Source organism: Hibiscus syriacus, unplaced genomic scaffold (genome assembly GCF_006381635.1).
Source record: "Hibiscus syriacus cultivar Baekdansim isolate YM2019G1 unplaced genomic scaffold, ASM638163v2 tig00113726_pilon, whole genome shotgun sequence".
Lineage (NCBI taxonomy): Eukaryota > Viridiplantae > Streptophyta > Magnoliopsida > Malvales > Malvaceae > Hibiscus > Hibiscus syriacus.
The window spans coordinates 2,238,877-2,265,747 of record NW_024063472.1 but is presented as its reverse complement, the minus strand read 5'-3'; the positions used below and the strand labels follow the sequence as shown (position 1 = coordinate 2,265,747).

The following is a 26,871-nucleotide window of genomic DNA, read 5'->3' as shown; positions in this document are numbered from 1 at the left end:
TGATTGATCAAAGTTTTATCAACTCGAGTATTTCATCTTGGGAAGTATATGTGTTATTAGCGAAAAGAAAGATAAATCTATGTGGTTATACATAGATTTTTACAGTTAAATAAAACTCTTCGAGAGAAGAACTTGTTTGTCAAACTATTCAAATGTGAAACTTTGGTTAGCAGAGATGGTTTTCTTTAACCATGTTGTTTCGGCATAAGGTATAAGAGTAGATCTTAAGAAAAACTCATATTGTAGTAAATTGAAAACTCCCAAAGAATGATCATGAAGTTTGGATTTCTTTGGGGCTTGTTGTTTAATATTGAAGGTTAGTGAAAAACTTTTCGACATTAGCTTTACTGCTAACCAAGTTTTAAGGAAATATATGCCTTTTTGTAGAATGAAAAAGAGTCATGACAGTTTTGAAATACTAAAGAGGATTGTAACAGAGATACCAGTGTTTATACAACTGGAGTTGGTAAATATTATGTAGTTTTTACTAATGCATCTATCAACGGGTTAGGAAGTGTGCTTATGCACAAAGGTAAGGTTATGGCATATGCCTCAATAAAGTTAAAGACTAGCAATAGGAATTATATACGCATGCATTAGAGTCGACCGTAGTCGAATGTCTTAAATGATTTGATGTTATAATTTGTATAGTACTATAGTTGTGTTAATTACAAAAGTATTATGTTGATCTGAAGAGAAAAGTGATAACAAGAAAGTGGTAAAGTTTTCTGAAAGTATCACTTCGGAAGTAAGTATTGCGGTTGGGACTGGGTTTGAGAATTATTGAACCTTAATAGATTTTATCAGTTAATTGAAAAAGAACCAATACAGATCTGGATTAGAGAAATCCAGAAATCGTGTAACCAAAACGATTCCTCTAATTGTAGTAGTGTGGTAAATGCGCAAAAAAAAATTTAAAATTCGAGGATGAATTTTCTTAAGGGGGATAATTGTAACACCTTAAATATTGAATTAAGGACTTTATTGAAATTATTTTAAAATATGAGGATGTATTCGAGTAAATAATAAAAGATGAGAATGATTTGTAATAGTGTTTAGACTAAAGTGTATCAATTGATAAAGTAAGAGGCCATTTTGGTCTTTTAAGAAGATGAATGAATTTAAAAACATATCCTTGTTAGGGATTTTAAATAGGGAAAAGAGGAAAGTAAAGCATTTCTTTTCTTCTTCTTCTCCTTCATGTGAGTAGTGTTTTCCTCCATGGTATAAGGTAAATTTCCATTAGCTAGTTCTTTCTTTAAATTATAGGTTGCTTTGGTAACATCAAGTGATATGTAAGCTTAATAAAGGATTAAAGAAGGTTAAAACTATGAAATGCAGGAAATATGGGAAATTTTAGAAAAAGGGTTTTGAAGTAATATGTTAATATATAAGTGTTCATTGAGGTTTATTGGTATAATTAACTTGTCATAGAGGTAAATGAAAGATTAAAAGCATTGAATGAGTGTAAAAACAAGTTAAAAATTTTGGTGTGATTCATAGAATCAAATGCTCTTCAGGGATACTAGATGTTTTAAGTAACTAAATAAAAGAAAGTTTGTATGGATAAGTAGAGAAGAGTTAAGTAGCATTGTTGGGGGTAAATATAAAAAATTTTGGCTCCATCTGGCTAATAATCGGGTTTAAAACTAGAAAATATGGGCAAGGGTATCGGTACTGATAGAACAATACCAATACTATAGGCTAAAATGGGATGAAATAGCTGAGTAGTATTGATATTGATTCAATCAGTATCGATACTACGAGGTAGTATCTATACCATGGTAAGGTAATCGATACCAAGCAACATCGAATCTATAATTGTTATCGATACCGGAAGGGGGTATCGATACCGGAAGGGGGTATCGGTACCATAGTATGGTAGTATCGATACCATGGTAAGGGTATCGATATCAGGCAACATCAAACCTAAAATTGGTATCGATATCGGAAGGGGGTATCGGTACTATAGTATAGAAGTATGGGTACCAGGGTAGTAGTATCGATACTATAGAGCTAGAAATGTTAAAAATAGGTTGATATTGGTATAGAAATTGAATGATATGTTCTTTTGAGTATGGTTTAGGTATAATGGTTAGGAAATATACTAACATTAGGTATGGTACATGTTTCAATGAATGCTTGGGTAGATCGGAACCAAGCTCCCGAGACAAACAAAATTAAGAGTAAAGGCGAAGTACCGGAGTAATCAGCCTTACATTTTGGATACTTAGCGAGGAAAATCAGGTGAGTGCATTTAATTATGTATGTATATGCTACAATAGTCATAGTTGTAGAAATTATTAATGTATGTATGGTGATTACCAAATGGCACTAAGTGTGCAAAATGTTAAGAAATTCATACTAAGTGTATGAATTTCTGTATTGGGCACTTTGTGTGCTAAAATGATAAGAACTTCATACTAAGTGTATGAAATTCCGTATTGGGCACTTTGTGTGCTAAAATGTTAAGAAATTCATACTAAGTGTATGAATTTCCGTATTGGGCACTTTGTGTGCTAAAATGTTAAGAAATTCAAACTAAGTGTATGAATTTCCGTATTGGGCACTTTGTGTACAAATGTTAAGAAATTCATACTAAGTGTATGAATTTCCATATTGGGCACTTTGTGTGCTAAAATGTTAAGAAATTCATACTAAGTGTATAAATTTCCATATTGGGCACTTTGTGTGCTAAAATGTTAAGAAATTCGTACTAAGTGTATGAATATTTGTATTGGGCATTTTGTGTGCTAAAATGTTAAGAAATTCATACTAAGTGTATGAATTTTCGTATTGGGCACTCTGTGTGCTGAAATGTTAATAAATTCATACTAAGTGTATGAATTTCCTTATTGGGCACTTTGTGTGCAAATTGTTATGAGATTCATACTAAACGTATGAATTTCCATATGGGAAATATGAGTATAAACACAAGAACTACATAATAAGGAAATGGATCTTTATGTTGGTAATGAGTATCTAAACCACATAGATTATAGAAATGGTTGAGAAATGATGGTATAGGCACTACGTGTGCATCTTAATTATTGAACAGGAATAAGAAATTGGTAAATTACCATGTGAGCACTAAGGATGCAAATGTATAAGGGTTATAATAAAATAAAATAGAGTTAATTGATATTAAAAGTAATTATTAGAGTAGAAACTATTCCAAAATAAAATATTTAAGGCCTAACTGTGTATTTGAAATAAATGTGTCAATTATGCCAGTTAGATGAAAGGCTAAGTACCTTTGAGGCCTAACTGTGCATTTGACAGAAATGTGTCAATTATGCCAATTAGTTGAAAAGCTAAGTGCCTTTGAGGCCTAGCTATGCATTTGACAGAAATGTGTCAATCATGCCAGTTAGATGAAAGGTTAAATGCCTTTGAGTAAAAGACTAGATGTATAACAATATAAAATGGTGCATAAAAGGCATGAAAAGATACCATAAATGAAATGTATAATGGTGTATAAAAGGCATGAAAAGATGCCATAGATGAAATGTATAATGGTGTATAAAAAGGCATGAAAGGATGTCATAAATGAAATGTATAATAGTGTATAAAAGGCATGAAAAGATGCCATAAATGAAATGTATAATGGTGTATAAAAAGGCATGAAAAGATGCCATAAATGAAATGTATAATAGTATATAAAAAAACATGAACAGTTGCTATAAGTAAAAATGCATAATTGTGCATTATAAGCATGAATGGATGCTTTCAATGAAAATAAATAATAATGACTAAAGAGATAAATGGAAAAAAGAAAATATAAAGAAAGATAGGTATGTTAGGCGTACTAGAAATCATTAAGGCAATTGTGAATGGAATACGGTTTAACTGAGGAGGATTATAGGATCCTTAAAGAATATATGATTTAGTATGAACCAAATAAATATGACATACTTATGTATGCATAAAGATTTCTTAAAATATTGTGTCTCACTAAGTAAATACTTAACGTGTGTTGCTTCCACTCGTAGGAAATAGAAGAGACAAATCAAATAAGGAGTGCAGCAGTAGCAACGGATATCATCGATTAAGGTTCACTCATCAGTAATATTATGACAATCTTATTCATTTTGAGAACTTAGTTGGCATGTAATTAAACTATGGTAAATATTTTGTAATGTAATTAAGTGATAGTTTTAGTATGTTGCTTTTAGAAATATCATATTTTGTAAATGATCAATTTTAAACAAATTTTTGTGGGTTTTCAAATGACAAATTTTTTATAAAGTGGTGTGACATCTGTATTTTGTATACGGAAAGGTATGCAGGATATAGATGTTACACATTACCCAGTCCAGACGTATAACTGAGTAAGAGACGCCACATCAAACATAGAAACAGTATATATGGTATAACATAAATTACTATTCATCATCTCATACCTTTTTTGTTTATACCATATGATAAAACATGTATTTATTCTAGTGAAAGTAACACATAATTACACCAATAAATTTAACATAAAATGCAAATCATTGAGTGTATAACAAACTTACACCAATCAAATTTAACACATAATTCAAACATTGAACTCAAAATAGACTTACACTAGTCAAACGTAACACATAATTACAATATTGAACTCACAATAGACTTACACCAGTCAAATTTAATACATAATTTCAATATTGAACTCATAACAGACTTACACCAGACAAATTTAACACATAAATCCAACTATGGAAGCTAACATAGACTTATACCTATGAACTTAAAACTTAATTCTAGTGGTGGAAGTTAATATAGACTTACACCAGTGAAATTATCTCTTAATTCCAATGGTGGAACTTAACATAGACTTACACCGATGAAATTAATACTAAATTCCAACGGTGGAACTTAACATAGACTTACACTGTTGAAATTAACACTTGATATGTTCATGAAACACATCATAAGGTAAACTAAGCATGCTCATAATGGTTCTACTTAATCTATTTATCATCAAAATAAGGCTCTTAAGAACCATTACAATTCTTTAAAAAGAGCCAACTATATCGAGTATCTAGAATTTATCATATACATGCCATTATTAGGATATCGAAATATAAAAGTAAATCCATTACAATGATTGCTTGCAAGGTCCTAGCTCAGTGATGCAAAACTTGGCTAACTATAATTCCTTCGAAGTACCTAAGTGTGGAAACAACACACGCTAAGAAATTATCTTAGTGAACCAAAAAGAAAGAAAAATACAATAACAAACAAGTGAGGTATATTTATGGTAAATGATAAACCAACATGTATAATAACTATGGAATTCATACTTTAACATTACAATTCATTAATGACGCGCCCAAAGTAATCCATATAAGAGGTCTAGCTAGGTGGCGTGAGCCAATACGTTTGGCATATAATACCAAACAAAACACCAACGCGAGACTCGACTCGCAAGGGTGAACAAACCTATAGGTCCAAATAAACCTAAGTGTCAACCGCACCATAGTGTCAACACCAATGTGGAATCGCTCACTATGGTGAAAGAACCCGAAGGTCCAAGAACACTTCTGCTCGACCCTAGGCATGTCATTGTACCTTAAGACCACTAGTTAGGCTATTTGGGCAATTCATTCAAACAATAAATTTTCATATTACTATACATTCACCCGTACATATGATATTTTTCATGAGACTTACCACAAGTCTTCGCGGATCATAAATTAAGTTAAAACAATTATAATCACACTCACCTTACTTAGCTTATGAAAATACATACTTGACCTCTAAGGAGGCTCAATTATCCATTTTCTTCTTGCCACGAGAATTTCGAACCTCCGAGTCTTCTTGAGAAACTTTTAAAATTATTCCACACATACATAAACAATAATTTCTCATCAATAAATATTTACTCCAACTATACTCATATATGCAATCTTGGCCTCATAAGTGCATATATGATCAACAATTAATTTAAACGTGGAATAAATATATTAGTTGAATTTCTACTAGTATTATCACTCTATTTGATGTTTTCTCTCACAAAATCCTTAGTTTCTCACACAAAACTCATATGAGGTTTTCTAGAATTTTAACCACACTCTTCAAAATAACACCATGTTATACTCATTTTAAAGGAAATTCTATGGGGGACATTTTTGTATCTCACGAGCTACCCAAAATCTCACTCATTTAAAAGAAAAATGAAGATAGAGGTGAACACCTTGCCTTTGCTAAAGTGGCGTCTAGGAGAATGAGAAGATAACACCTTTTTGTTCATCTTTTCATCTCTAAATCTATATAACTCCTTTCTAATTTTCCCTAAAAAATATTTAAAATCTAAAATCTAATGGCTTAAATTAAAGATGGTGTTTCCAACAAAATTCAATGGTTCGTATCCCTTGTTTGTGCTAGTATCTATAATTCCTTTGGGAATATTATTCCATAAAGAGTCCAACTCTTCCCTTGTTTCCACTTTAGAGTTATGTAATTCCTTTTTACGCAATTTAATCAGTATTCTTCCACTGAATCAATTTTTAGCATAAATTCATTTAACAATACCCATATTTAATTTTATCATTAACGAAAATCACTACATTAGTCCTCAACAACAAAAAATTATCGATTAACTCCTCGAAGAATATTTTAGCGCATTACAAGTTCGGTTCGATCAAAGCTCGGTTCGATCAAAGCTCGGTCAACACTTGAATCGAATGAACTCCACTTGAGTTCTTTAGGAATTGAAGCGAAATGCTTGATACTCGAATCAAAAAGTTAGTGAGTAACTCGAAAAAAATAATATTTTAAAATTTTAATTTCAAAATTAAATTATTTATAATATTAACATTTATATGTTATTTTTTAAAGTTTACAATATAAAATTTTATGTACTTAAGATTCGATCTCAAATTCGAGGTTCAATCAACTAAGTCTAAGAATGTTTTAAGCTTAAGTTCATTCAAGCTCGAGTCGAGCTTCAATTTTTATTTAAAGTTTGAATCGAATTGGACAATTTTGAAGTCTTGAGCGTCTTTTAAAAGAAAGTATTTAAGTCAAGTCGAACTTGATAATTTTAAGCTTACTAGCTTACAAGTCGAGTTCGACGTAACTTTAAACTTTTTGAGTTGACTCAAACTCAAAAATACTCAAATTCGACTCAACTTGTATTCAGCCATAAGAGATCAGATCGGACTCAACACACGAACCAGTCAACTTCTGTTGCATAAATTTTCTTTTTTTCCCTTTTATATTTAACCCTTTAAAATTATTTTGATTATTACAATTGTATATGCATTATTATTATTATTATTATTATTATTAGTAGTAGTAGTAGTAGTAGTATTAAATGTTTCTTTAAAATTTTATGGAAGTAATCGATAAAATAGAGATAATTTAATATAATAATTTAGAGTGTGCATCAATACCAATTAGGGTCTCTTTGTTTGGCTGTAATTGGTTTTTTGGAAATTGAATTCTGAAAAATGAATTATTGAAATTTGAATTCTGGAAAATGAATTACATTTCTAGAAAACGTTTTCCGGAAAATGTTTTCCGTAAAATGAATTACATTTTCTGAAAAAATCTGGAAAACGTTTTACGATATTTGGAAGATGTTTAAAACTTTTTTCCACTAGTTGATGAGTTTTTTAAAAATTATTTATCACAAATATTAAATACAATAAATAATATTATTTATCATAAAACTTAATATTATAATTTTAAAATATTAAAATAATTTATTTATTATTATATATTATTTTTATAATTTTATTAATAAAAATATTAAAATTGGTATATTTTATTGAAATAAAAATATTATAAATTATATTAATTCTTTCTTAAAGTAATAGTGTTATTTTATATTTTTAAAATATTAATTAGTATATTTTAAATATCTTTATTAAAATATTATTAGATTATTATATTAATATTAAATATATAAATAATATTATTCATTATTAATAATTTCATAATATTATTTCTATGAAATTAATAAATAATATAATTTTTATTAATAATATATTATATATTATTAAAATAAAAATATAATATCTTATATTATTATAATATAATATCTTATATTATTATAATATAATTTATTATTTTATTATAATATTAAAAATATTTATAAAAATATTTTAAATATTTTAATAATTAATATTTTGATTAAAATGATATTAAAATATTTTATTAATATTAAATTTATAAAATAAAATTATTTTGAGTATTTATTCTTTGAAATAAAAAGTTCGGAAAATGAGTTACGGAAAATCAGACCGTAAGTAATTTTCCAGAAAACACAAAGGAAATTCTGTTGACCAGAAAAATATTTTACGTTGACCAACTAACCAAACACTGGAAAACATTTTTCGGAAAATGAATTACGTGAAACAAACACGGGAAAACATTTTTCGAAAAATGAATTACGTGAAACAAATACGATTATTTCGGAGAAAACCAATTTCGTAATTGTTTTCTCTCAAACAAACATACCCTCGCTGTCGAAATCAAACTCTTAGTATCAAAATAAGAAAAAATTCTAGAAAAGAGAAATCACATATGAATTTAAAAATTATGGGATAAAATTTGACTAGTTTAAACTATTTTGACACTTATTTTTTTAATTTATAGATTAGATCAAAACTCCTCACAATGTTTAATTTAATAAAGGGTAAATTACATATTAGGTAATTGAGTTTTACTATTTCTCCTATTTTGCGTACTCTACTTTTAAATTTTTTAATTTAATCACTAAATTTTATACATTGAATTTTTCAATCGCTCGATCATTTTCTCGTTAATAGTGTTCTTACATGGCTTATTTTAATAATTAAATCTATCACATATGATTTATAAGTTAGAAAATAAAAAATTCTTAAATTCTACTCTCAAACCTTAATCATAAATCTTCAAACCCTAAATCTCAAAATCATCATCTCGTGGACCGGTAAGACTTGCAGGCAATTAGAATCCCTTATATGTGGAGTTGTTAGAATAGTGTCATTATGAAGGTGATATTTGGTAAGGGTTGCACCGAAAGGATTGCTCACCTCTAAACTCTGCAATGCTTTTGCAGCATATTCACTTGGTATAAATATAACCCAAGGACTATTAGATTTTATTTTTGAATTAATCATTGGTATTCAATCTATTGACCGATTAATCCAGATCGGGTACTGCAGAAGCGAGGGCGACCTCCCAAACCAGTTCACTCCATTCACAAACGTCAGTTTACCTAGTGCCTTAGTGCCAGCAATCTTTAATTATTTGAATCTTTGATTCCTTCAAGGGTCGAAAATGTTGCAACCAGGTCTTCTTTTAAAGGCACGAAAGAACCAGAGGTGAATGTAAATTGAAGACTGGTCGTAAGGGGTTTTTCGCTTGCCCCTGCTATATTAGAATTTATAATTATATTTCACGTGCTTAAACTAGTCTCTCATTTCTTCTTCCTCCTCTTCCGGGTTTCACTTCAGGTGAAACATTGTTTGCCTCCTGCAAACCGTTTATTAATGGGTTGGGTTCTGTGCTAGTTCCATTTGGATGGTGGGATGGAATTTTTGGCTTTCGTCCTCTTTTGTGGTGTTTTCAGGTTAACCGAACATCGAATTCGCATTTAAAGTGGTAAGATGCATTTGATGGAATTTTTTACGATGATAGTTAGTGGTGGTTAAAACGACAATCGTTATGGTGGCTGAAATTTTGGTATGTTCAAGTTGTAGAGAGAAAATGGAAGGACAAGAAAGAAGAAGAAAAGAATAAAAAAGAGGATATTTTAATTATTTTCTTTCTTTTATCTGCCTTTTAATGATTAAAAAATATTTATTTAATCTACGTCATAACCTTATTATAAAGGTCGAGTTATCAAAAAACTTCAGTGTGTTATAGAAACCCTAACACAAGAAACCTCTAAAGACCGAAACCCTATAAAAAGCAAGACGGCTGCATCCGGACGGTGATGGCTCTATCCCTCGCCAAATTGATACTGATATGGTTGACAAGCCTTAGGCTCCTCCGGTTCCTACCTTAATCTCTTACAAAGATTCCCTCATGGAAGCAAACCCCAACTCTGATGATCTGAACCCATCTTTCGATGAACAGGATATCGAAGTGTTGGAAGGAGACATGATTCGCAATGTTTTCAATGGTCTGTTCTCCATTGATTTCTCCAACCGAATTCAATCGATTACTAACAAGAATTTCCATCAAACGGTAGTGGTTAAACTACTAGGACGCTGCATTGGATATTCAACGCTCCGATCAAGGCTCCAAGATCTCTGGAAAATTTCTCAACCTTTTAAGGTGATGGATGTCGAGAAAAACTATCACCTTGTTTCATTCTACTCTCATGTCGATTATCTAGCGGCTCTTTTCGATGGCCCTTGGACTCTGTTTGGCCACTATTTAACTGTCGAACCATGGTCCCTGGAATTCTCTACATCTCAATCCTTCCCTAGCAATATCGTTACATGGATCTGATTATCAGGCCTTCTGGTTACTCTCTACAAGCGTAGCCTTATTACCGAAATTGGGGAAAGTATCGACTCGGTAATTAAAATTGACTACCGAAAGAAATTTGTTTGTCAATGTCGTTTCGCCCGAATGACGGTCAACATTGACCTCAAAAAACTGCTTGTCTCAAAGTTGCTCATCAATGGACATGTTCAGATAGTGGAATACGAAGCCCTCCCGACTATTTGATACTCTTGTGGTAGATATGGCCATGTGTAAGATCTTTGTCTGGAAAAGCAACAAGAACAACAATCGGACAAATCTGCCACCGACAAATCCTCTATGGACAAGCCACAACAACATTCGAATACCACTCCCGAAGAGTCCTATGGACCTTGGATAACCGTCTAGAGGTAACAACGACGTAATAAAAGAAAACGACCGCTACCAAGAGTTCATCTAAGGAAGCCATCGGCTCACGTTACCAGGTTATCTCTGAATTGAACGAGGAAGTTGCCAACGAACAACTGTCACCCCCTGAAAGTGTAAGCAAGACCTCTACTTCTCCCACTGTCCCTAAGACCAAGTTGACTATTAACTCTGTAAAATAATCGAATGCCAAAAAAGAATAAGGGCCGATCACTACCAGGAAACCCCTCACTATCTCAAAAGTCACCATGAAAACCACAAGATTCCTACGAGGTCAAATCAATGCTCCATCTCACTAGATTTCCATGCCCTCCGTGTGACTATCTTGGATAGATCTAACCATTTAGCGGTAGTGCTATCTGAAAATGATGACCCTAACATCGACAACGGCCCCAAGCAGCCCCTCCCTCTGGTAATTCCCATGTGCAAAACACAACTAACGTTCCCCCTGACATAGTCACGGGCCAAGAGAATATTATTCAATTGGGTACTCAATTGCCAAATGCCACCCTTGCGTAGAAAATACATGCTACATGCAAGTGGAGACAGATTCAATCCATGAGGATTCCATGGAAGCATAACCAAGTTTTCCCCCATCTTATTTTATCTCTTTTATGGATTTTAAGATATTATGCTAGAATGTTCAGGGTTGCAGCCACCCTGGTTTTCAACTAGCCGTTCGTCAATATTTGAAGGAATTCAAGCCGAATGTGATTGCGTTTGTTAAAACTCGTATAAGTGGAAACAAAGCAGATTCTTTTATTGCATCTGTGGGTTTTCCGTACTCTCACTGGGTTGAAGCTGCTGGCTTCTCCGGGGGCATTTGGTTATGTTGGTATGATCTCATTTAAGTTGATATTCTGATAAACCACTTCTAGTTCGTCCATTGTCGTATCTCACACCTTACCTCCAGATTATCTATCTTGGCCACCTTCATTTACGTTAGTCCTAACTCTACTAAGCGTAAACGGTTATGGCCTCATCTCTGCTCCATTGTTGCTGCTATTAATACCCCTTGGATCATCATAGGTGATTTCAACTCTACTTTTTCATCTTCTAATAGACGCGATTTCAATAACTCCACCCCGCCAAGTAAAGACTTTCAAGACTTCATCTATAATAATGGTCTCCGACACTCTCCGTGATATGGAGTTCCAAGGCCCAGAATTCACTTGGAACCGCAAAATCTCTTATGCTTGCCTTGATCGTGTTCTCTGTAATAACTATTAGGATGAATCTCACCCGGACTCTTCTGTCAGACACCTTTACTGTATACGCTCAGACCATCGACCACTTCTCTTTTGTGTTGGTGTTTCTCATCTGGATTGTCGGGCTGCCCAATTTAGATACTTCTTTGGTTGGTCCAAGCATGAAGACTTTGGCCGCTTTGTGAAAGAAAAATGGGTCTTCTCTGAATCTCTCTTTGATTCCATCTCTAGATTTACCACTACAGCCACTATATGGAATAAATCAGTCTTTGGATATATTGGCACAAAAAAAGGATAGTCATGGCGAGACTCAGAGGGGTGCATAAGAGCTTGAATCGTGACCACTCCCGTTTTCTTATTGACCTCGAAGTCGAACTCCTCATTGAACTTGAGAATCTCCTTGACTTGGAGGAAAATCTTTGGAAGCAACGTTCACGCTCGGATTGGATTTTGCAAGGTGACAAGAATACAAAATGTTTTCACAAGAAAGACCTCCATCATAAACAACGAAGCAAAATTATGGCTCTTAAACTTACTTCTGGGGAGTGGTGTTATGATGAGGATGAGCTTAGGAATGAAGTAGTTTGCTTTTTTCACTCGATTTATAAGAACGATGCAATCATGGATGGTAAGTTCCCTTACACAGGTTGTTTCCCTAAGATTTCAAACTCGGTGAAGATGTCTCTTGTAGGTACTCCCTCCTCTTCCGAGATACATGCAGCTCTTAATGTCATGGCTCCCTTAGAAACCCTAGGACATGATGATGATGGGTTTCATGCCAAATTTTTACAGAAACAGTGGCATGTGGTAGACAAATATGTTTGTGAAATGGTTCATAAAGTTTTTTCTATTGGTAATATTGAGCCTGCTCTCAACAAAACAGTTTTGGTTCTCATCCAGAAAATTGATGCTCCTAATACCTTCTCATACTTTCGCCCAATCAGCCTCTGTATAGTTATGTACAATCTCATTACCAAAATCATCACTCGCCGTATGAAACATATGATGCTCATTCTTATCAAACCGAATCAAACGAGCTTTATAGTTGGCCGCTCCATCTCTAATAATATAATTATCAACTAGGAGATCATTCATTCAATGCAGAATCTGAAGAGCAAGCAAGGTTGGATGGCAATTAAAATCAACCTTGAAAAAGCTTTCGATAGGCTCAGTTAGGATTTCATCCAAGAATCGCTTTCTGAAGTCATCTTCCCTTCCACTGTTATTAATACCATTATGTGCTGTATCACTTCGTCTACCATGCAGATACAGTGGAATAATGGTTACTCCTCTACCTTTAGACCTGAAAGGGGTGTCCGCCAAGGTGACCCTCTGTCACCATATTTTTTTGCCTTAGCAATGGAACGTCTCGGATGTAATATTCACCATTGTGTTGACTCCAAAACTTGGAAGGAATTCACCCTAGCTTGAAATGGCTTGGCGGTTTCCCACCTCTTCTCTGCAGACGACCTAATGTTATATGCCAAAGCGGATTTGCATCATGCACCTCTCACTGATGGAATTCTCACCCAATTCGAATATTGTTTTGGACATAGAGTTAATAAACGCAAGACTCAAAAAAATCTCTCTAAATACCAATGTTGAAATAAGGACTACTATCAGCTCTGCTTCCGGAGTCCACGAAGTTGATTCCATTGAAAAATATCTCGGTGTCTCAGTTTTCTCAGGGACAGCTCATTTAAGCAACTTCTCCATCGTCTTAGACAAAATCCATAGTAAACTCAATGGTTGGGCTACTCAAACTCTTTCCATGGCCGTCATCTATCACTTGCTAAATCCGTTCTTTCGGCAATCCCAGTTTATTTTATGCAAGTCATGAATTTTCCCAAGTGAATCCCAGTTTATTTTATTTTATTTGGGGATCCTCACCTTCAAATAACAAGCTATCCCTTGTTCGATGGAATATTGTTTGCCAACCTCTTTAGAGATAAGGACTTGGAATCATTCGGCCAAGTGAGCAAAATAAAGCTTTCTTAATGAAACTTGTATATGCTTTGCTTACCAAAAATGACGCTTATTGGGTTACCCTTCTCAAGCAAAAATATAAAATCCAAAAAGGCTTCTAGGACATCATTAAAAGACAACGATGCACTCACCTTTGGCGAGGGTGGCAAAAGTTTGGCCTGCCCTCAAATCTTGTCTTGCTTGAACAGTCGGGAATGATAACACCATCAACTTTTGGGATGATGTCTAGGTTCCACATTTAGGGCCCCTTAAAGACCATGCTTTAACTCGCAACCCTGTTGATATTGAGTTACATCCCTGCAACTTCCTCGACGTTAACGGATGATACCTATATAATCAATATCAAGCCCCTCGACCCTAATGATACCTTGGATCAGCCTGTTTGGCGTTGGAGTAGTGAGCATCATTTTGAAGTTAGATCAGCCTACTCCAAACTTCTTGAAAATGATTGGGACATTGTTGATAGCTTATGGAAACATATTTGGACCCTAAGACTCCTTCAATGTGTTGCTTATTAATTTGGCTTGCTTTTAAGGAAAAAGTAATGACAATCTACGAACGCAACAACGCATGCTTACAGACAACCCTTCCTGCCCGGCTTGTGGTGCTTACCCGGAAACGATCCTGCATGTGCTCAGAGACTGCTTGCACGCTTGTATGTTATGATATTGGTTTTCCCTCTTCACCTGGTGATTTCTACAGTTGCGACATTCACCACTGGTTGACTGCCAATCTTAACCTCGCTAATCCCTTGATATGTGGCGAGCCCTCCTGGTTAGCCTTATTCGCCTCCATTATCTGGCAATTATGGAAGCAGCAGAATGAATATGTCTTCAACGGTGTGCCACAATCTCCAAGTCTGACCCTTCATCGGAGCATTAGTTGAGCAAGGTATTACGATATTTTTGCTACAAATTTAACTCGAAGACAGAGGCCAAGTGTGGTGGATAAAATTTGAACCAAACCACCTGCTGATTGGTTTTGCTTGAATACTGATGGAGCCGTGTAGACAGCTATTGGAACATGTAGAGTATGAGGTGCTATCTGAAATTAAGATGGAGCCTGGGAAATTGGTTTTAGCAAAAATATTGGTACAAGCTCTGTCTTTCAAGCGGAGCTTTGGGTTATATACAAAGGTCTCTTACTTACTCGGAACGCTGGTTGCACTTGGCTTATCGTCCAATCTGATAGCTCCCGAGTAATGAATCTTGTGACTGAAGCAAACACCTCATGCAAATAACTCTCCCTCGTTCGTGCGATAGTAAATCTACGTAGCTCTGAATGGGAGGTGTCTTTTGAATGGATTCCAAGGTCTTGTAACAGGGTGGCTGATAGAATTTCAAATCTTGCCCCGATGGATCATTTCGAGCTGGTTCATTATGCTCTCCCCCCGATGAAAGTCGCAGACCTTCTTGCCCAAGATGCTACCATAGTGCCACCAGAGACTGGCACCCAGTTTTAGTTTTCCTATTCTAGTCCTTGTGAACTAGGCTTATTTCAATTCAAAAAAAAAAAAATTCAATACGTAAAGTTCAATGATAAAAAAAATATAATGAGTAAAATAAGAGAATAAATTTTAATTACAAAATTTATAATTTACTCTTTAATAAAATCATTTTAAAGTTTATTATGATACAATTGTAATATTTTTATAATTAAATATTTAATCATTTATATTATATTAAAATGAAATAATAAATTAACATATTAAAATGACTTGTAAGAAGCTTTCACCGCAAGTAGCATTTACCTTTTCTTATTTTCTTCCATACAATGAAAATAGCATATTGAGATAATGAAAAAAAGAAAGTCAAAATAACAAAATGAGAACAAGGAAAGAGACGTAAATGTTGAATTTAAATTTTAAATCTAATATAATTCAAATTTTAAATCTAATATAATTCAAATTTTAAAATAACAATCATGAAGTAATTAAATTAAATTTAAACATAATGAATAATAAAATAGATTTTTTTTAAAAAAGGATTGAATTCAAACAATTATATTTTTTTAAAGTATTGTTATTGATTAAGAAAAGTTTGAATAAATATTATCTTATAATCATCATATACTATTAAAATAAATAAATTTTAGATTTATTTTACTTTTATTAAAATTGGGGATTTTGAAAGAGCTGAAATCGAAATTTCAAACCAAATAAAACCAATTTATAAAATTAAGTACATGGTTTATTTATACAAATTTCAAATTTATTTTTATAAAATTTTCTCCAAAGCCTTACCGCCCAATTCTAGAAAATTTTGGCCTTTTTTTTCTCTATTACTTGGTCAGAAAACAGATTCTCCCAACCAATTTTATCATTCTAAGTCTGACCTTTCAACTAAAATCAGAAGCTTCTCTAAAAAATCTCTCGTATTAACGATGTTCAGAATTCCCGGATCTTAAGCAATCCAAAGATTAGATCCTTATAGTACCTGACATGTTCTTTTCCTCCCTTTGTTTCTATTTTCTTTTTTGTTTTCCATAAACATAAATCCCACTTATTTAGGTCAGATTTCAATCCTTTTTTATCCTAATGTTCATGAAAGATTCTTCAACTTCATCATGTGTATGGGGGTTATGTTTTTTTCTAATAGGTGAAAAGTCTATTTTCTGAATCCAAGTTTTCAAAGTTGAAATCGGAGTTCCAATGGACTCCTGAAACTGTTTTTTTTTTCCTTCATCTTGAAGAAGGAAAGAGATTGATGGTTTATATTGATGGGTACTCTATACAATTTTCTGATCAATACTCATTTTAATTTCAAGAATATGACTTGTTTTAACGTGCTTTTCTTTCGAAATTTGGTTCCTTTTGGTGGGTTTTTCTTGGTCTCCATCTCTGCCCTGTTTTTCTCTCTGTTTGAGTTCTTCAGCGAAGCTTTCTCATGGTAAATCGATTTTGAATTCACTTGTTTTCTTTAAATGGAAATTAATGTTTTTCGTTAAAATAATTGTTTCTATATTCTTCACGGTTTCAGGATTCAAAGTGATAAGATTTCCGAGCTCAAATATTCGATTCCAATTGAAACAGAGAATGTCACAGCAGAGAAAAATAAGCAAACTGAACTTGATGCTATTGAGTCAAAGGTTGAAGACAGTGAATTCATTGAAGAAAATGAATCCCCAAAGCTCATTTTCAAGTTTCAGTACCAAACCCAGACGTTTGAAGGATTCAGGAAGAAATTTGAAGAAAACGAGACTTGTAATGTCGGCCTAGACTCGTTTCCTTGTACAATTACGAACAAGTATGAGTTCAACTCAGAGAATGGGCTTTGTTGTATAATGGAGAAGCCTGAGGATTTGAGCTTCTGCGTGAAAGAATCATACGCTGATTCCAGCGATGGGTTATCGTCACAACAAAATTTGAAAGATTTATCAGATAATGAAGTTGATGAACCCCAAAACAGAAAACAAACTGTTTGCGAAAATGTTTCAGCGAAACCTGAGTTTCTTTCTGAGTAGGACTGCGCTGTTTCAGATACTAATACGGATTCCATTACTTCAAGCCCCGAAAAACCGAGTAGTTTTGAAGAAGATTTTGTGGTTGATTCTTCAAGGAACATTGAAGATCAAGATATAGAGGGAGAGCTAAGAAAATTAGAAGAGTTTGACGACCAGAATAAGGGTTCAAATGCTTTAGAAACTTCAGATTGTGAGGATTTGAATAGTTTAGAAACTTTATGGGAACATCAGGAGCTGATAGAACAGCTGAAAATGGAGCTGAAAAAGGTTAAAGCAACAGGCTTGCCAACAATCTTAGAGGAATCAGAATGTCCAAAGATAATGGATGATTTGAAGCCATGGAAGATTGATGAGAAGTTCCAATATGCAGATAGAATGACCGAGCTTCACAAATTCTACAAGAGTTACAGAGAAAGGATGAGGAAATTCGATATCTTGAATTACCAAAAGATGTACGCTATAGGTCAGTTTTATCTTTCCATTTCTTTTCTGTCATTACAAAATTTTGTGCTTAATTTGAAACCATCTCCCTGCTTATCTTTTCTTGTTAATTACGAGCAATTATTGTTCTTTGGATTATTCATGCATTCATATCTTTTTTGTATATCTCCTCGTATCATAATCAAGTGCTTAAGCTGTGTTAATTGTATAAAAATTTACATGTTAATATACTGATTTCTTAATAGTTCGTGTCTTATTTGTATTATATAATGTATCCCTTGTAATATTATATTATTATGTGCGATTGGTTTAATGCTTTACGTTCTAGTTCATATTGGCTTTTTGTTAGGAAATAAACCGAGTACGAGTAATTTTCCTATAATCAGATTAGTGAGAATGCGAAATAAAAGCGGAAAATAATACCCGAAATTGATAACGGAGTTCAGCCAATTGTGCTTACGTCTCCGGGCTGCTACAGATCTTTTACTAAGAGAAAATTTACAGGTGTTTACACAACACACTTGAGAGAGAACTAGAAGATTTTGGGATGATTTTGAAGCTAAATGAGCTAGGGTATCTATAGTTAAAACTTAGGGACTAATCTTTGTAAATACCCTAAAGTTCAATGATTCAATTTTGTAATTAACCCTATTACAAAATATTAAAAAAATAAGCAGCCCCCCACTTGATTTTGGAAGCAGTCGCCGGCTGCTTTTGGCCTTCTTTGACCAACAATCTCCCACTTGAAGATTGATTTCAATCTGTCTTCACACCTCGATCGATGCAGCAGCATTTCTAGTCTTGTTATTCTAGCATGCCAACTGAAGTTAAACACAACTTCAGTTTGTCCGTGGTCACCGTCTTTGTCAACATATCTGCCGGATTTTGAGCTACACTGATCTTTTCAAGTTTCAAAATCCCATCTTTCAGAAGAGACCGGATAAAATGATATCTCAATTGTATGTGTTTCGTCCTGGAATGAAAAGATGGATTCTTTGCTAGATGGATAGCACTTTGACTGTCGCAATACAAGACATTGTTTTTTTGTTTCTTGTCTAACTCTTCCAAGAAACTTTGGAGCCAAACCATCTCTTTGCTGGCTTTCGTAACAACGACATATTCTGCTTCAGTTGTGGAGAGAGCAACCATCTCCTAGAGTATAGACATACCCTGTAGTGCTTCTTCTGATGTCAACATTTCCAGTTAAGTCAGCATCTACATAGCATGTCAATATCGTATCTCCACCTTTGAAACAAAGTGCTTTGTTTGTGGTACCCCACAGATATCTGAGGATCCATTTGACTGCTTCCCAGTGTATCTTGCCCGGATTATTCATGTACCTGCTAACAGCTCCCATTGCATGAGCAATATCTGGTCTGGTACAAACCATGGCATACATCAGACTTCCAATTACTGAGGCATACGGCACCTTCACCATGTGTGCACGTTCTACCTCCGTCTTTGGTGATTGGTCTTTGGAGAGTCTGAAATGAACACCTAAAGGTGTACTTACTGGTTTAGCATCTTGCATGTTGAACCTGGAGAGTACTTTGTTGATGTACTCAGCCTGTGATAACATCAAAGTCCCGACTTTGTGTGTCTTTTGATCCTCATCTCAAGAATCTGCTTTACAGCGCCTAGATCCTTCATAGCAAACTGATTCGACAATTTTTGCTTCAAATTTATAATCTCTTGCATATCTGAGCCTACAACGAGCATGTCATCAACGTACAATAATAAAATAATGAAGTTGTTGTCGAGCCTCTTGATGTAGCAACAATGATCTGCTTGGCATCTGGTAAAACCACTGCTACTCATGAAACTATCAAACTTCTTGTACCACTGTCTAGGAGCTTGTTTTAAACCATACAAGCTCTTCTTCAACTTGCATACCAGGTTTTTCTTGTTTGCCTCTATGAAGCCTTCTGGTTGCCTCATATAGATTTCTTCATCCAAATCACCATAAAGGAAAGCTGTCTTTACATCTAACTGCTCAAGATGTAAATTCTCTACAGCTACAATTTTTAACACCAGTTTGATTGTAGACAGTTTTACGACTGGAGAGAAAATTTCATTGTAGTCAATACCTTCTTTTTGATGAAAACCTTTGACTACCAATCTTGCTTTGTAGCATTTGCTCACATCGTGCTCTTCTTTGATCTTGTAAATCCACTTGTTATGGAGCGCTCACTTGCCTGGTGGTAATTCAGCTACTTCCCACGTCTGATTTGACATAAGCGAGTCCATCTCATCTTTCATTGAAGACTCCCACTTGACTGAATCCTCCACCTGCATTGCTTCATCATAGCACTTTGGTTCACCATTGTCAGTCAGCAACAAGTAGTGCAAAGAAGGCGAATACCGTTGGGTTGGTTTAGGAATTCTGGAGGAGCGTCTCAGTTCTGGTGTGTCTGGTTCTTCCTCTTGAACTGCTTCAGGACTGATCTGAACATCATTTCCAGAAATCTCCTCGAACTCAGCAAATTCCTTTGTTTCAGCTTCGGTATTACTTGATTCTGCGGTTAACCTGTCTTTGTACATCACATTTTCATTGAAAATGACATCTTTGCTTCTGATGATCTTTCGATTTTCGTAGTCCTAAAACCGGTAACCGAACTCATCACCACCGTAACCAACAAAGACGCATTTGTTGGACTTGGGATCAAGTTTACTTCTTTCAGCAGAGTTTATGTGTACATAAGAAATACAACCAAACACTCTTAAGTGTGAAAGGTTTATTTCTTTCTTGCTCCAAGCTTCCTCTGGTATTCCGCCATCCAAAGGAACTGAGGGTTCACGGTTGATCAGGTAAGCTGCAGTGTTGATAGCTTCAGCCCATAGAAATTTAGGCAATCTGGCATGTATCCTCATGCTTCTGGCACGTTCATTCAGAGTTCTGTTCATGTGCTCTACTACGCCATTCTGCTGCGGTGTTATGGGAACTGTTGTCTCCATCTTGATCCCATTGTTTACGCAGAAATCTCTGAATCTACTGTCTCTATACTCTCTTCCATTGTCAGACCTCAACCGCTTGACTTTCAAACCAGTCTCATTTTCCACCATGGCCTTCCATTTTCTGAAGGTATCAAAGACTTCTGATTTCTTCTTCAGAAAATAAACTCACACCTTCCTTGTTGAATCATCGATGTAGGTGACATAATATAGTGAGCCTGCAAGAGATGGAACTGGGGATGGTCCCCATACATTAGTATGAACCAACTCTAACCTTTCTGCCTTGGGTGTCTTGCCAATCTTTGCAAAACTGACTTTCTTTTGTTTGCCAAAGATACAATCCTCGCATAGTCCGACATCTACATTCTTTAGATCCGGTAGCTTCCCTTTTGATAGAAGTATATTTATTCCTTTCTCGCTCATATGGCCAAGCCTTTAGTGCCATAGGTTTGATTTTCCATCAGCATCTGCTACTGCAATGATATTCTCTAAATTTGAGGTTACATAGAGAGTACCAGTCTTCTTACCACGAGCAATGACGAGTGCTCCTTTGGTAATCTTCCATTCACAGCCTGAAAAGGTTGTGCTATATCCTTCTCCATCAAGTTGTCCAACAGAGATCAAATTTCTTTTGAGGCCAGGAATATGTCTCACTCCTGTCAGCTTCCAGGTGGTCTGGTTTGGCAGCTTTAGTCGGATGTCTCCTTTTCCGACGATCTTTAATGTTTCATCATCAGCAAGATGAACCTTCCCAAAATAACCACTGACATAGTTCTCCATGATTTCTTGGCATGGGGTGGAGTGGAAAGATTCCCCTGAATCCAAGATCCATGATTCAATCGGACTGTTGACGCTTAGAATCATGGCATCACATGTCTCCTCTGTCACGTTAGTAGATTCCTGTGCACCAGTATTTTTCTTCGGTGCTCGGCAATCTCTTTTGAAGTGACCCTTCTTGCCGCAATTATAACAGGTAAAATCTTTATTTACTGTTCTTGATTTTCCCCGTCTGGATTTGGATCTGCCACAATTTGAATTTCTTTCTGAAGTTCTCCCTCTAGACTCCGTGTGCAAGGCTGAGGAGGTTGATGCTTCACCCGATTCTCTCCGTCGAATTTCTTCGCTCAGTACCAGATCCCGAACATCGTCGAATTTTAATTTACTGTTTCCCGACGAACTGCTAACTGTTGTAACAGTAGCATTCCAACTGTCTGGTAGAGATGATAAGAGAATTAAAGCTCGAACTTCATCATCAAATTCAATTTCCACTGAACTCAACTGGGTTGTGATTGTGTTGAGTTCATTTAGGTGTTGTGCCACCGATGCCCCTTCCGTCATCCGCAAATTGAATAATCGCCTCATCAAATGAACTTTGTTTGAGGCTGATGGCTTCTCATACATACTGGAGAGAGCCGCCATAAGACCCGCCGTGGTCTTTTCCTTCGCTATGTTGAAAGCAATATTGCGGGATAACGTCAGTCGGATAACTCCGAGGGCTTGTCTGTCGAGAAGAGCCCAGTCTTCATTCTTCATGCCCTCTGGTTGCTTTCCCGAAAGAGGTTGATATAGATTTTTCTGGTACAGAAAATCTTCAATCTGCATCTTCCAAAAGCCAAAGTCCGCACCATCAAACTTTTCAATTTTCACATTCCCTTCGTCTGCAGCCATCGCTCCCACTCGAATTTGGCTTCGTTTGGATCGTTTCTGACAATTTCTACGAACCGCCGTGTATTAGAACACCTCCGTCGACAAACTCGTATCGCCAACCGAATTTCACTATTCACGAAATTCATTATTCACGTGAATAGTAATGAATAGTAACCTCGCAGAAAATTGATAAAATTCACAACCAAAAGCTCTGATACCAGTTGTTAGGAAATAAACCGAGTACGAGTAATTTCCCTATAACCAGATTAGTGAGAATGCGAAATAAAAGCGGAAAAATAATACCCGAAATTGATAACGGAGTTCAGCCAATTGTGCTTACGTCTCCGGGCTGCTGCAGATCTTTTACTAAGAGAAAATTTACAGGTGTTTACACAACACACTTGAGAGAGAACTAGAAGATTTTGGGATGATTTTGAAGCTAAATGAGCTAGGGTATTTATAGTTGAAACTTAGGGACTAATCTTTGTAAATACCCTAAAGTTCAATGATTCAATTTTGTAATTAACCCTATTACAAAATATTAAAAAAATAAGCAGCCCCCCACTTGATTTTGAAAGCAGCCGCCGGCTGCTTTTGGCCTTCTTTGACCAACACTTTTTGAGTTCTATGTCACTTTTCGGGTGCGAAAGGAGAGTTTTTTCTCCAAAAACGAGTTCAAGTGTTCACAAGTGCATGATTTATTTTTAATTTGGAATAAAGGTAAGTGTAATATATGTATGTATTTGAATATTTGATATAAATATATTTAACTTTGTGAAAAAAAATATAGGAATAGTACCAAAATTAGCCCCATCATTTATTAGAATAATCAGTTTTTATCATTATTTTTTGGAGCATTTTGTCTCCTAAAATCTTATTTTAGAACAAAAACATCACCAATGTTTGGTAAGATAGTCACTTTAATCCTTATTATTTTATCATGGAGTATTTTGACCCTTCAATGTTTTATTCTAGGGTAAAAAACTCATACTTTGAAGCGTTAATAGTTTGTTAACAATAATTTCCATCAATGGATGCCTTTTTGCTTTAAAATAAAACGTTGGGACCAAAATGCTACAAAAAGTAGTGGCCAAAATGACAACTTTAGTAAACGTTGGGGGCTATTTTTGATTATGCCAAAAATATATTCAAAAGTTTGTATCTCGTATCATTATCTCATCCAAATAATTTATGGAAAAAGAACATAAACTAATAAGATAACCATGCATGTTTTTGGATTTAGCCTAGTTCCAACATCTCATTCAAGACAACTATGTGAAAGATTTACCTAACTCTATGCTCCACAAAATCTTTTTCAAAGCACTTTAACAATGGTAGAACAAATCATGTCAAAAAATAATGGTAGAACAAAAAAGACAACTTGGAAAGCTATTTTTCATGAATACCACTTTGAACTTTGTATATATCCAATTAATAAATTGCTTTTTCGGGTTATGATTAATGATAGGTGGTCAATTACATCCGTTTTAGGATTTTTTGGGTTAAATTATAGTTTAAGTTTCATGTAAAGTTACCCTATCTCATGTTTGTTGACAATTAATTCACATGGTTTCTTCATTCAAAGGATCCATTTCAATCAATTTCAAGCCACAAATCATCTTCAGCCCCAGCAATTTCATCCCTTCTCCCTCAAAACCTCCGGCTAGGTAGGCGAAAAGCTTTGGATTCCGACCCCATGTCAAAGTTCATCAACGAGCTTCACGGTGATTTGGAAATGGTGTATGGAGGCCAAATGGTGGTATACGACATCAACTAAATTCGGGTTAAACCGAAGAACTGTGTATATCTTGAGAAAGTGATAATATGCCTAGTTTGTTGGTTTGATGAATATCTCCCAATTTATTTTCAACTTGGTGGATCTGATTTTTTTAATCCATGCTCATGAATTTTTAATCAAGCAGCTTTGAAATTTTGGGAAAAATTAGCTAATGCAAGGTCTGATATTGGTGTAGAGGACAGCTTGAAGGATACAAGGAAAGGTAGAAGAAAAGGAAGAGATGATGATGATGATGATGACGATGGTGTAATTACAGCTGATATGCTATTGGAGATGATGGAGGTCTCGATACGAATATTTTGGCAATTCATTCGAGCCGATAAAGATGCAAACCATGCGATCCGTAAGATCAGGAACGGAGCTCAAGTGGAACCTCTAGAGCCAGATGAGCTTCAACTTTTGGCAACACTTCAAACAAGTTTACAAAGGGTTAGTCCTCCAAAACCTTGGTTCAAATCAGATGACAATGGCTTCATATGGTTGTTCATATGTTCATTGAGCGAAACTCGAATAACTTCTGAAAACGAATGTCCCGTTTACTCATGAACATGTTTGATGATGAAATTGCAGAAGGATAAGAAGCTTAGAGAGGCTTTAAGAAGTGGGAAATGCATGTTAAGGAGATTGAAGAAGAATGAAGTGGATAATTCAGTTCAAGTCCTTTACTTCTTCTCTCAAGTGGATTTGAAATTAGTAGAAAGAGTTTTGAACATGTCTAAACTGGCCAAAGACCAACTTTTGTGGTGCCATGGCAAAGTAAGCAATATTAATTTTTTTAATAGGAACATTAATGTTGAACCTTCTTTTTTGCTCTTCCCCTGCTAATAATATACTATATATTTCCATGAATCTCTAGCAATATCCCAACCTTTAAATTACAATTAAAATTTAATTTTATACTTAAACTTGCACCAAACTGATTTCATGATTCATTTTATTATTTTAAAGCTAATTGTCGCAACCATCTTTCCGGTGGGCCCGGATTTGAGCTTTGACTTAAATAAAACATGTTAGAGCCACCACCGATCATTTTTAAAAAAAAATTAGGTTGATCAGACACTTTAATTTATCATCTTACATGATCTTCGTTTTACTAGAAATAAGTCAGACTCGGGAGTCAGTTACAGTTAAGGAAGGGTTAGCACCCTCGTACTGCCCTTTCGGTACCATTTTAATTTCTCGGTTGTCTTAATTACGAAAATTAAAATTTAAATTAAATTTAAATTTAAAAATTCGATTCGAATTGCTTATCTTTGATCGATTGATATTACCCCTAAAAAATGCTAAAAAGATGTTAGATTGTAAAATAAAATAAATAAATAAATATTAAATAAAAAGAGAAAAAAAGATTTTTAAAAAATAAAATCAAGTTAAAAGAAATAATAATAGAGAGAAAAAATAAAGAAAATTTAAATTTTAAAGGAAATAAATAAATAGATAAAAAATTAAAAAAGTGACAACAATGTTAATTTAAAAAAAACGAATAAAAACAGAAATGTTAAATTTTGGAAGTAAATAAAAAAAACAAAGTAAAAAATGTATAAAAAACTTAAAGGACTAAATTTGAATAAATTGAAATTCATGGATAAAATTGATGCTAAAAAATGAGCTACAAGAAAAAATAAAGAGTTGGAGGGGTTAAATTGCAAAAAATATAAATTATAAATAGGGTCTAAATCAAATTAATTGAAGATTCAAAGGCAAAATTACAATAGGTGACCAAAATGAATTATGCATCAGAATTATAAGCATGCAGAAATAATTTAAATTTTCATAATTACACTTTGATCCTTCCTATAAATACCCCTTAAAACCTAAAACAATTTCATTTCCCTCCTATTTCACAAAACATTCTCCCCTCTCTAAAAATATTCTCTCAACTTTCTCCCTACACTGGCCTATGGTTGGTCACATCCTCACCGCCCGGGCCAACGCTGACCGTCACTCCGGCCACCACCACCAGTGGCCAAAAAATTACAAACACACCCAAAGCTTCCTGTCAACGTCCTAAACCAAAAATCAAAGCCCAAACACCCAAAAAATAACCCCACCTGCGTAGATCTAGTAACGAAAGTCTCGGGTTTACCTTTTTCCGACGAGCTTCTACGATTTCCAGCAACCTTTGGCTTTTCGCAACCGTGATTTCCTCTGTGCAGTCCCAAAATCGAATCTTTGATTTTTTTTGTGACTTTCCTCGCTATTTCGAATGCTTTTTCTGCTTCGTTTTTGTTGTTTCGATTGCTTGTTTTTGCTTTGTTTGCTTGGTTACTTTGGTTGTTGTGGTTGTTTGGTATTCGGTGTTTCTGGTGATCTTGGTTCGTACATTGATTTTTCAGTTATGCTTTCTCGGTGTTCTTTGATCTCTCCCCGAAGAGGCTTTTATTGCCTTCAATCGTCCGTTTGGGTTCCGATGATCTTGAGGTCATCCCCGATCTTTTTGGGATTTTTTCCCGATCCATTCACATTCTGTTGAGGTTAACGTTGGGTCGAAAATCTCGGGATGGTTCAATCCCAGGAGTTCGGCAGACGATCTCAGCCAAC

The 26,871-nt window shown here is 34.6% G+C and overlaps 1 protein-coding gene across 1 annotated transcript; it reads left to right on the top strand.

Moving 5' to 3' along the window:
* Positions 1-16,586: 16,586 nt before the first annotated feature.
* LOC120187823 lies at positions 16,587-25,168 on the top strand. The gene is made up of 5 exons (XM_039191435.1): positions 16,587-16,918; positions 17,009-17,447; positions 17,493-17,955; positions 24,455-24,759; positions 24,901-25,168. The coding sequence occupies exons 1-5, from the start codon at positions 16,749-16,751 to the stop codon at positions 25,153-25,155; spliced, it is 1,632 nt and encodes a 543-aa protein (XP_039047366.1). The 5' UTR covers positions 16,587-16,748; the 3' UTR covers positions 25,156-25,168.
* Positions 25,169-26,871: the final 1,703 nt, after the last annotated feature.